Below are 12,368 nucleotides of genomic sequence, written 5' to 3'. Positions count from 1 at the left end.
AGGAGCATCAACTCTAATATGTTTAATGTCTTTTTTGTGAAAGCCATGGGTTCAGTTGGTGGCACTTTTTACAAATACCAGGTGGGGAGTGTTATGTTTTTTCCTGATTTGGATTCTTATTTCTAATGACAAGACCTCACTCCTTAATTATAAGTTCACAGCCTTTGTTGATTGTTCATTGTCACTTTGTTAAGCAGTTAGGTTTTGCCATCAAGGCGCACATTTTATATCATTTGTACATACCATTTAGTAGTTAGAAGCACTTGTTAGAAGTTGTTCATCAGTATGCGAATCTGCCTTTCGTTAGAACGCCAAGAAGAACTGTCATTTTACACCAGCTGCTGGCATACTGTAGCACATTGGTGAATAATAAAACTGCTGTCAACTACAACTACACTGAGATTGGAGTTACCTATCTGTCTAGCTTGAGAAAACAGGAAAAACTCGAGCAAAGGCAGACTACCACTTTTCGTTCATGAAAGCAACATCTCACCATTATCTTGAAATGAATGTCGTGATTTTTTTTTCTTTTGCAATGATTGATACAAGCCAGACTTGTTTCAATAATGTGATGACCATTCTATTGCAAATACACAATATGCAGAATATTCATTACTGTGAATCAGATTCTCTGGCAATTAGTTAATAATTACAAATACCTCAGATGTATAATTGTTATTGGAGTTTTTTTAATGCAAATATTTTATATTTTTTTAAAACAGTCTTTCCTTTTTTCTTCTTTTTCTATTTGCCATTGAAATCGTGTTTCTAATTTACTATTCATTTCATTTCTGTTATTTATTTAAATATGCCTTAATATAATTGTATAACAATAGACAATCACTTGACCAGTTTATTGAAATCCCTTATGCCTCATTCATGCTGCATCAAAAACTCAGACTTGTCGGGGAAAAGCATAAATGCACTTCCCAAAAGAAAATCTGATTTCTGTTGCATGCCACTTAATACCAAGTTTTCAAAGTTCAAGTTCAGAGTAAATTTATTATCAAAGTACATGTATGTCACCACATACAACCCTGAGATACATTTCCAGGTGCTCCAGTTTCCTCGCAAAGCTCAAAGATAAACAGTAGTTGGCCATGGTAAATCAGTCCTCATGTATTGAGTGATGGAATCCAAGGAAAGTTGAGGGGAAATAAGGGAAGAATAAAACTGTGCTTGATGGTTGGTGTCGATTGAGATCACCTGCTTCATGCTGTATGAATTTTAAATTTGTTAAGTTTCATTGGCGAATTTCTAAGGCATTCAGAACTAAATGTGAACATACTTGCTGGATTCAAATTAAATCTAAATTTAATAATCTCCCACTGTACGACATGGTAAATATCAACATGATTGAAATTATCCTTACTTTAATTACCTAATTAAATGTAATTAACATAATCAGCTAAAGCAATTAAACTTTGGAGGAACATACTGCATCTCGAGGAAAAGGGTGTGCTGATAAAAGAAATAATAATATTGCACAGGGAGACTATCACAATATATTCTTTTTCAGAACTCCAGTATCAGTAGTTTAATATTATGGTTATTTCTTTTGAATGTTCAATAGAATTATGAACAAAAACTAGTCTAAACTAGTAAAGCAAACATTCAATGTATATTTTCAATGTAAAAACAATTGTAATACTGTAGTAAGCCTCTTAGATGCCAAATGAAGCTTATCACATTCAAGAGCATAATTCAAGTAGAACTTGCATTAAAAATAATGACAATCAATCTTCTTCTTAATAGTCATATCAAATATGTGCTTCGTCAATTTCTTTATATAAAATAAGGCAGAAATAGATGATCACTTCACCAATTCATTCATATCCCTGATGCCCATTACTGTTCCATTCACGCAGAAGCTCACAGAGTGAAAGGTGGGGATTGGGGGAACTCTGTCTTTGTTCAGTTTGAAAGAAGGTGGCTGAGAGAAGAAGTATGGGGTAAAGAGTGGATGCAAGAGGAAACGCCTCTGTCCTGGGCAGCTATAAACAGGTGATACTGTGGCTTGAGGTCTAGTCCTGGCTATGACCGAGGCTACACACCGTCCCTCCCTTACGCCAATAAATTAGTGGATCAGACATACTTAAGGGTCAAGTAGCCTACTTCTCTTTCTAATCTACTTCATAAATCCGTATGTTTCATTATGAATACTAGCAAAACTTATCCAAGTGTCATATTACAAAAAAAAAGTCATGGAAAGGCCAGAAATGTGATTGCATAACAGATTTTTTGGCATTCTGTGTATGAAAATGGTATAACTAGAAGTAAGTTATATTTTAAGCAACTCTGAATTAAATTTTCCTGTGAGGAAAATTAGCAATATCCAAGTTATATTTCCCAGCTCACCATGATTTTGCCACAACACTGTTTTCAGGCGAACATAGGCAATGTTTTCTAAGACCTACTTATTTTAATGCTCATCCAGAAAAAATATCATTTTAATTCTACTTCATCAGTCGGGGCACCTTGTAGAAAGATAAATAAACTACTTATTTTTAACTCCTTGGCCACCCACATCTCCAATCACACCCTTCCCCACCTGATCAACAGTTTATCCCCTGATTTCTTCCAATTTAAGCAACTTCTTCCACAAATACAAGTCATGTTCAAATTTAATTGCCATTCAACATAATATGACTACCCATGCATACAGCCAAACAAAATGGTATTTAGTTCTGCACTTCTCCTGATTCTGCCCAACTCTTGATCCACTCCGTGAAAGTGACAACTTAGCACTTCATTGCTCCTTTCCAGATGCCACAAGTAGTGTCTATAGTTCCTTTTTGTTACCAAACAGCAACATCTTTGATCAACATCCTGATCAAAACAAAAGTGACTCTAATACTTTACCCCATTTCCATTCTGTAATACTAGTTTTAATTGCACCTTTTCTTAAATTCTCTTGCTCCTCAAAGCAAGAAGACACAATCAGTACACTACCAATGCCTTGAAGCAGCATATTCCCTGTCCTCATCCCTCACTGATCCCAGCCACAGAAGAGAAAATAGCAGATAGAGGATCAAGAAATTATTAAACATCTGATAGCTTCTGATTCAAGCCTTAATCAGAAGTTACTTTTGATGTAATAGGAGAACAATTAAAACAATAATTTTTCCATTACATTACCACATTCCTTTAGGTGCACTGGAATTTCTAAGCAGCAGATTTTCCACCTTGGTCTTTAAATCTCCAAGTTTAAAATGCCATGGTTTATGTTAGAATCATTTACTCTGTCAATTTATTGGTTTGACCTTTACAGAAATGTTAAGTGAATAGAATAATCGAATTAATACAACTGTTCAAGACCTTTGAAAAGCATGAGCTCCATTGTGTGAAGGTTAAAAAGATTTAGATTTCTCCTGGAGTTTAAATTACAATCAAAAAGAATATTCTTTCTCTTTCACTCTGCATACATTAAGTGGCAGATGTTATCTCAGTGAGAGATATTATTGACATTGAGTAGTTTGTGAATATATTAAGAAACTGTACATTTCTTCTTGTATTTCCTGGTACTTCAAGTAGAGATATGCCTGAATTTGTAATGATGATGAAAGAGAACACAAAAAATATGAAACCTTAACATGTGTTTTATTGATACAATTTTAACAAAATGTATTTGAACATTTAAAATATTTTAATTAATGTATTTGCACCCAATAAGTCCCATTTTCAATATTCTTAAGTGGGAAGTCTATCTGTAACAAAATCAGCATAAAATTGATTGAAAGGGTGCTTTGCATCTCAATATTTTGCTTGCAGGATTGAAAATAATTCTCTTTGAACTCGGTCTCAGCAACATGTTTCTGCTGATTTGTAGGCAGCAGACAGATGTTTGACAGCAACCTTCCAGTTTTAGAAGGGTGACATTGGCTAGCAGCTACCTTGAATTCTGAGGTGCGCTTAGGTAGGCTGGCAATGGGTAGGAGAATTTAAGAAACCCCAAAAAAGTCCTTTCCTACACTATATTGTGAGCAGTCCCATGAGTTTCTTTGTAGTTAATGAAAGCAACCATTTTTGATGTCCAACTATTGAATTAGCCTTCCACACTAACATTGAAGTGGCGAGAGTAAATCAGATCCATAGATGTGCTGCAACCCTCCGTAAAGCCAGAATTCCCATTGCGATAATTCATTGTTCTCCTGACATTTGCTTACGTGGAAGTCACATCTGACATTTCTCAGTGTCATCAATTACAGCTTCCGTACCTATTCTGTCTCACAGGTGAGTTTTCAGCTTGTCATGAAAATTACTTTAAGCCACCTTTGGCTTCAGTGTATGCGTGAGATGCCAACTATACCTTTAGATGTGGAATGGACGGCAATGATTTTTAAATTGTCTGTAATTCTTTCATCAAAATATAGAGAAATCTTTTACCTTTAAGTAATCTTAACTCAGTAGTACTGCTAAGAGAAGTGTTATTAAACAACCAAAATCTTCTCACCACTCTCGCTGTGACTCTATGGTTCACTTATTCTTCCCACTATCCCTCCCCTTCCCAGGCCCTTTGAAGGGGCTGAAATGCATTCTCTACACCGTCCTCACCACCATCCAGGGCCCTAAACAGCCCTTACAGGTGAGGCAGAGATTCCGGTGCATCTCATTCAACTTCCTTTATCGCATTCGGTGTTTGTAATGTGGCCATCACTACACTGGTGAAGCCAAGCGCAGACTAGGTCCTTGCAGAACATCTATGCTCCAAACATCATGGCCACCTGGAGCTCACACTTACTAGTTATTTTAATTCTCCGCATTCTCACTCAGTACTGGCTGTTCTAAGCTTCCTCCACTACCAGGGTGAAGATAAGTACAAACTGAAGGAAAAGCACCTCATTTTCTGGCGGGGTAGACTATAACCTGAGGCATAAACATTTAATTCTCTAATTTCACTGCCCCCGCCCCTGATGTATCCCTTTTCTCCCTCCTCTTGATCTGCCCACCAACAACCCCCAACCCCTGTCATCCTGTTTCTTAACCCCTCCTCCATCCACTCTTATGTATTTAACACCAACATACCCTTCCCACTTAAAGGAATAGTAAGGTACCCCTGCCCTAATACTCCTATCTGCCCTCCGTCCTCCATATTCCTTTCCAATCAGATTCCATCATCTGTAGCCCTTTATTGTGCCATCCGTCACCTTACAGGCTCTGTCACTGTTTCCAAATTTCCCTCCTCACCTGGATCTACTTGCCAGCTCTAGCTTCTTCAGCCACTTTATTTGGTAATGTCCCTCTGTCTTTCAGTTCAGATGAAGGGCCTCAGCCTGAAACATTAACTATGCTGCTCACCTGCTGAGTTTCTCCAGCAGTAATTTTGTTGCTTCAGAACCCAGCATTGGCAGTCTCTTATGTCTCCAAAGATAAGTTTGTACCTCTTATAAAATTCAATGGCAATTGTCAAATTTCAAGAAGTTCAAAGTTCAAAATAAATTTATTATCAAAGTGCATATATGTCACCATATACAACCCTGAGATTCATTTTCTTGCGGGCATACTCAATAAATCCAATAACCATAATAGAATCAATGAAAGACCATACCAACAGGGTGGACAACCAGAGTGCAAAAGGCAACCAACTGTGCAAATATGAAAAGAAACAGAAAAAAAGAAATAACAAAGTAATAATTAAATAAGCAATCAATACCGAGAACGCGAGATGAAGAGTCTTTGAAAGTGACTCCATAGGTAGTGTGATCGGTTCAGTTATGGGGCAAATGAAGTTATCCCCTCTGGTTCATGAGCCTGATGGTTGAGGCGTAATAACTGTTCCTGAACCTGGTGATGTGAGTCCTAAGGCTTCTGTGATTTCTTCCTGATCCAGCCACAATGAGAAGAGAGCATGATCTGAGTGGTAGGGGTCCCCTATGATAGATGCTGCTTTCCTGTTACAACATTCCATGGAAATGTACTCACTGCTCACTACTGGAAGAAAATATTGAACTATACTTAATCAGTTGAAAATATTTTCATTGGTTGAGGAGTTTAAAGATTTGTATAAGCCCTATCAGCAGTGAAGACAGAGGGGCATATATCTCAGTAAATTTAGTATTGGAGGAGATCACATAAAAGAAGAAAGGCTTTCTGTTTTAAAGTCTAGGAAAGGCTTTTAAAATAAAACTGAGAATCTTAAAAACTAGGTATCACTCAACCTCGAGTCAATATAGTTCAAGAAGCACATGTTAACAGGTTAGGACATAGAAGTGGTCTGTATGATTATGGGCTTATTGAAGGTAGAATCATGATGGCTAATCAGTTACGTAAGTCATCAGGCCTCAACAGCACATGAACTGAAGCACAGTTGTCAGTGAATGTTGCGGACATAAATCTAGTCTGTCTTGGTGATAGAATGAATGCTAACCAAAGGTATTGGTGAAGTGAAGCACCAGATGGGTGCAGGTAGGTTCAGTTTTGTTCTGTTTAAGACCTTTGGTAGAGAGGAAGTGGAGTTCGTGGCAATGTCTAAAAAAATCTTGATGTCCCGATATGTTATTTTGAAAGAAATGTGTAAGCTAACTTTACTGTGTTTCTGTTCTTTCGTAGTCAGCAATATTTCCCCCTTTCTTTCCATGACTAAATGCTGTGTGTAGAATGTGTTTGTCTCAAACAAATTTGTTTCTCTATATTTCTTATGAACTACAATGGCTTTTTATACCATTATATTTTATTCAATGGAGTATTGATGGTATGATGTTGTTGGAGAATGGATTTATATAATAGTACCCATTCAGATCATTCCCATCATAGATAATTAATTGCTGCTGAGAGCTTATACTCTCAGGATTCATGGATGAAGATGACTGGGCTAGAAGTGAGGTAGATGAGTAGAGGCAATGAGTGGAAAAACAGTGGATTCCAGTTAATTGGGCCATCATTTAACTGAGACACCCGCTTATTTTGGACCATTCTTAAAGAACAAACACTGACCAATGAAATAGTCAGGATTCCCTTTCTTTAGTTGGGATTCTATGCTGCATTTTGGGCTAGGAGACTGTCGCCAAAGTTTCTAACTAGCATCTGTTACATGTGTTTGTGTTCAAAAAGCAGTGCTTTTTGTCACTGATAGTTGGCATATGATAAGCAGTAAGGGGATTCAGAACTGTTCTGCTCACTGCATTTTCAATCATTTAATCAGAATTCCCAAGTTCCAATTAATCTGAATTCCACTGTATAATGAAAAAATAAAAATGGGTTTCATTAATACAGATAGGACAAAAAGATTGTAAAACTGAATGTCCCTGCATAATATTGAATCATCTTGGAAAGTAAGACTTGAAAACATGAAAGCAAAAAGGAGATGACCACAGAAGAATAGATTGCAGACAAAATTATGGAGACAAAAATTGGCCAGAATAGGTGGGGAGTGTATAGATTTTATTTAGCTTGAAAAAAATCCAGGAAGTAATATTTGTATCAATAATATTTGTTGTGCCAAGAAAAAGATTCAACTTTGCTCAAGGCATTGGAGGAGAACATTCAATCCATTGAGCCTACAACAACTCTCAGACAATCCCATTACCCCACTTATTTCCTTGTTTCTTGTTCTCATGCCTTAAGGTGGCAAAAGTTCATTATCAGTAATGCAACAGTAAAACTGCAGAACATTTAACTGAACTGAGCAGCTTTAAAACTCTATAATTTTTGTTTTCTATTTTTTCCTAGAACAAGATGTTCATTTACAGAGGAAAAGAGTATGAGAGACGTGAAGACTTTGAAGCAAGACTTTTCACCATTTTTCCCAATGCTGAAAAAATGAAGACAACTTCTCCTCCAAGTGATGACATTAAAAATTCTGCTGGGCAGTGTATCCTTATTATGTGCTGGATGTGTATATTTCAAGTGAATGTATTACTTTTCTGAACAAAGAATTTCATTTTAAGGGTGGCATTATTGAAATATCTGAGATCCTGAAGTGACAGGACTGGATAGATATTGATATGTTTTCACTAGTGAGTAACACTTTGTGCCCTCTTATTTTAGAAAAAAGGGTGGTCATTTAAAACAGAGGTGCTTTGAAATTTTGTTTCACAGAAAGTAGTGAGTCTCCAGAATTCTACATTCCAAAGAATTGTGGAGGTTAGATCAGGAGCAGCAATTAAATATTTTGAAAGATCAAGGAATTGTATTGCTATGAAGAACTGGTACAATAGAGGAGTTTAAACTGGGAATAGATGAACCATTGTCATATTGACTGTGAGGATCTGTGGCCTACCCCTGTTCTATTTCCTTGTTTTCTTAGGTACTCTATTTTGAATGTTTATTTTAATGCACTTAACAGGAGTACATACTGGTAGGTATATTGCCCTTGATCTGAACTGTGTGAATTTGCTGTTCCCTCAGTTCCACATCTAGCATTAAGTTGTTACGAATATAGAGAGCCGGATAAGCCTCATATCTAACAGGCAAAGCAGACTACCAGGCTTCAGGAGTGCTCTGAAAACCACCTGATATTACAATATTATAAAAGTGTTTTAATTGTTCTAAATGTCTTTGATAGGTGCATAAATAATAATTAGATATAAATAAGCAAAATTATTAGAAAAATGGTGTCAAGCTAAAGGACTGAAAACACTTCACAGTCAGCTCCTCTGCTCGGTATGCCTGTGATCTGCTGTTGCAGTGTGACCTTAGAGGGATAGTTCCACCAGCATCTGAACTCAAGCTCATCTCTGATACCCACATCTCAACAGAGATGGCATGAAAATTACAGGCAAGGTCAAGAAGGAGCAGGAAATAGCCAGTGCTTCTTTTTCAAATTGGTGGCTGAAAATATACTTTTTCACATTCTTGCCGGCCGACACATATTAGCTCCACCATACTACTACATCACATTTAAATCATGAGCTCAGATTGCTTTATCTGGAAACTCTGGGAGTAATTGTTGACAAAGTCACATCATCCTTATGTATCTCAAAATGACTGATACAGCTCAAACTTAAAAGAATAGAATGTACGTATCTATGGCTGAGTAATTTCAGCAATTTCAGTGAAAGTTTCACAAACCAGTTGTACTTTGCTAAAATCCTGATGACAGCATTATTATGTTCAAATGGTGTTGTTTCAAACTTCATATCATGACGTCTTGTTCCATTGTTTGCCTTTTTTGTTTAGGAATACAGAATCTTACTGAAAGCATATTTGTGTCAGAAGAACTTCAGGAGGATTCATTGATAAATATTTATTTCAGTTAAAAACAAATCTGACATATATATTGGTGCTGTCTCCTGTACTCATGCAGAATTCAATAGTTTCATTACCTTTGCTGTCAATTCCCACCCTACCCTCATCTTCCTACCTTTTTTTGGATCTCTGTCTCCTCTGAGGAGATAGACTGGCTATTAGCATACATTACATGCTGACCAACTGGTACAACTACCTTGACTAGCCTTCACCTCAGCTTGCCTTCTGTAAGGCTTGTTTTCCGATCTCCTAATTGTCTGTCTCCACTATATTTGGTCTAATGATGAGAATTTCCATGTATATGATGAGGCTTTCTGAAATATCTTCTTTCTTTCTGAACTGTAGCTTCCCCACTGTCACTGTTGGCAGAACCTTTAACAGTGTCTTATCAATTTGCTGTGCTACTGTTCTCATCCCTTCTGGACTGAACAAGGAACTTCTCTGGTCATTAACTTCCAGCCAACCAGCCTCTACGTTCAACAGGAATTCTGCAGATGCTGGAAATTCAAGCAACACACATCAAAGTTGCTGGTGAACGCAGCAGGCCAGGCAGCATCTCTAGGAAGAGGTACAGTCGACGCTTCAGGCCGAGACCCTTCGTCAGGACTAACTGAAGGAAGAGTTAGTAAGAAATTTGAAAGTGGGAGGGGGAGGGGGAGGGGGAGATCCAAAATGATAGGAGAAGACAGGACGGGGAGGGATGGAGCCAAGAGCTGGACAGGTGATTGGCAAAAGGGATACGAGAGGATCATGGGACAGGAGGTCCGGGAAGAAAGACAAGGGGGGGGAACCCAGAGGATGGGCAAGGGGTATATTCAGAGGGACAGAGGGAGAAAAAGGAGAGAGAGAGAAAGAATGTGTGTATAAAAATAAATAACAGATGGGGTACGAGGGGGAGGTGGGGCATTAGCGGAAGTTAGAGAAGTCGATGTTCATGCCATCAGATTGGAGGCTACCCAGACGGAATATTCAACATTCAGCCTCCACATTCAACAGATTGTTCTCTATATTTTCTGCCATCTTCAAAGAGATTCCACCAAGGTTTCGTCCTGAAACGTTGACTGTATTTTTTGTTGCCTGGCCTGCGGAGTTCCTCCAGCATTTTATATGTGTTGCTTAGATTTCCAGCATCTGCAAATTCTCTCTTGCTTGTGAGCAGACAAATCCCCTGTCTTCTACCTTTTAGTATCTTTCCCTTTGTGATTCTCTGGCCCACTTCTCTGTTCCCACAACCACTCCTCCTGCAGCAGCGGGCAAGGCAACACTGGTCCTTTAACTCTAACCTTCACACGTCCAGTGAACCAGTCTTTCCAAATTCACCTGTACTTCTTCCAATGTGGTGCAATGGATTCAGTGTTCACAATATGGTCTCCTCTCTAATGGAGATTTGATGATAGCTTTGTGGAACACCATCGTTCAGTCCACAGGTGTAAAACTGAGTTTCTCATTGCCTGTCACAATAATTCCCCATCTCACTCCCACTCTCACCTGCCTGTCTGTGATCTGCTATGCTGTTATAGTGATGCTCATCACAAGCCTGAGAACAGCACCTCAGCATCTGGATGGGTATGTTCCTGCCTTTTGAACTCAATACTGAGTGCTACAACTTCAGGTAACTTGATGTCTCTGTTGATGTCAGTCATTTTTCATTCTTTCTCTGGGAGTAGACATGACCAACTTGACCTGCTGAGGATGTCCTCAAGTCTACATTTTACAACTCTGGCATTATTTTGTCTATATTCCTTTGTCTATGTCATAACTCTCTAAATGCTCCCATTCACTCCCAGAAAATCTTGATTACAGGTTATTCCCATGATCACCTTGGTTTCACCTAACAGGCACATCTCTCAACAGTTTTACAGTGAGCAAGAGCTTTTGCATATAAGCATTCATTTCCAGATCTCCAACCACAGCATTTTTATTATCTAATGCAACCTCCAGTAAATGATATTATTTCTATAGTCACCAAATAGTTGCCTAAATTGAGAGATGTATTCCTAACCCATATCCCATAAGGATATAGTTTCTCTTTCATCTGCAGCATGTTTTATTTAAAGCAATGAAAATTAGAAATGTAACAGATTATTCTCTTTTAAGACGTTGTTGACATACTGGCCTTTATACATTCCTCTATGGATTTACTGTTTTAATATACTTACAGTATTCTTATAGTTAGATTTCTTGTGTTGTTTCCAACATGATTGACGTATTTGTTTTAATATTATTTGCTTCAAATACCACAATAATACCTTTGCATCACTTTGTAATGAAATTACAATAAGAAAGATGGAAACTGGAATTTTTGAATATAATTGTATTTTTACCTTATTGCTTAATGTGAAACAATAGCGTATGATACTTGTATGAAGCTTGAACATATACATCATTGGTATGATCGATCAGAAATAATGTCAGTCAAATAAATGAAAGTAAGGGGGGAATGCTTGAATTGCTAGTTATTTTAAGGAAAGTAAGTTTTGCATGGATTTTTCAGACTTTGACGAGCTATAAGACAATAAGACCATAATACATAGGAGCTGAATTAGGACATTTAGCCACCTCTGCCACTCCTATCATCCTTCTCAACCCCATCTCCTGCTTTCTTCCCGTGTACCTTGACACCCTGATTTATCAAGAACCAGCTTAAATATAGCTAATGACTTGGCCTGCACAGCCATCTGGCAATTAATTCCACAGATTCACCACACTTTGGCTAAAGTAATCTATCCTCTTCTCTATTCTTAATGGATGTCCCTCTATTCTGAAACTCTGCCCTCTGATCCTAGATTCACCCACTATGGGAAATATCCTCCTCACATCCACTCCCTCCAGACCTTTCAATATTCAACAGGTTTCAATGAGATTCCATTCTTATTCTTCTGAACTCCCAACGAGTATAGGCCAAGCCATCAAACACTCCTCATTCTCAGAATCATCTTTTCTTAGATAAAGGGCCCACAACTGCTCACAGTACTCTAAGTGTGGTCTGACCAATGCCTTATAAAGCCTTAGCATTACATCCTTGCTCTTATATTTTAATCCTCTCGAAATGATGGTAACATTGCATTTGCCTTTCTTACTGCTGAATCAACTTGAAGTTAACCTTTAGGAAATCCTGCACAAGGACTTCCAAGTTCCTTTGCAGGTTTGATTTTTTAAAAAATTTTCTCCCTGTTTAGAAA

The 12,368-nt window shown here is 37.8% G+C and overlaps 1 protein-coding gene across 3 annotated transcripts in view; it reads left to right on the top strand.

Annotated features, from left to right (window-relative positions):
• The window catches only part of dock1 (dedicator of cytokinesis 1), a 555,786-nt gene that overhangs the window by 475,772 nt on the left and 67,646 nt on the right, over positions 1 to 12,368 (top strand). For all 3 annotated transcript variants that reach the window (XM_072239408.1, XM_072239407.1, XM_072239409.1), the window contains one exon: positions 7,669 to 7,810. In XM_072239408.1, the coding sequence (XP_072095509.1) occupies positions 7,669 to 7,810 (142 nt within the window). The remainder of the gene's footprint in view (positions 1 to 7,668; positions 7,811 to 12,368) is intronic.

Source organism: Mobula birostris, chromosome 21, assembly GCF_030028105.1.
Source record: "Mobula birostris isolate sMobBir1 chromosome 21, sMobBir1.hap1, whole genome shotgun sequence".
NCBI lineage: Eukaryota > Metazoa > Chordata > Chondrichthyes > Myliobatiformes > Myliobatidae > Mobula > Mobula birostris.
The sequence above is the reverse complement of the archived record's forward strand: the minus strand, read 5'-3'. Positions and strand labels throughout refer to the sequence as shown.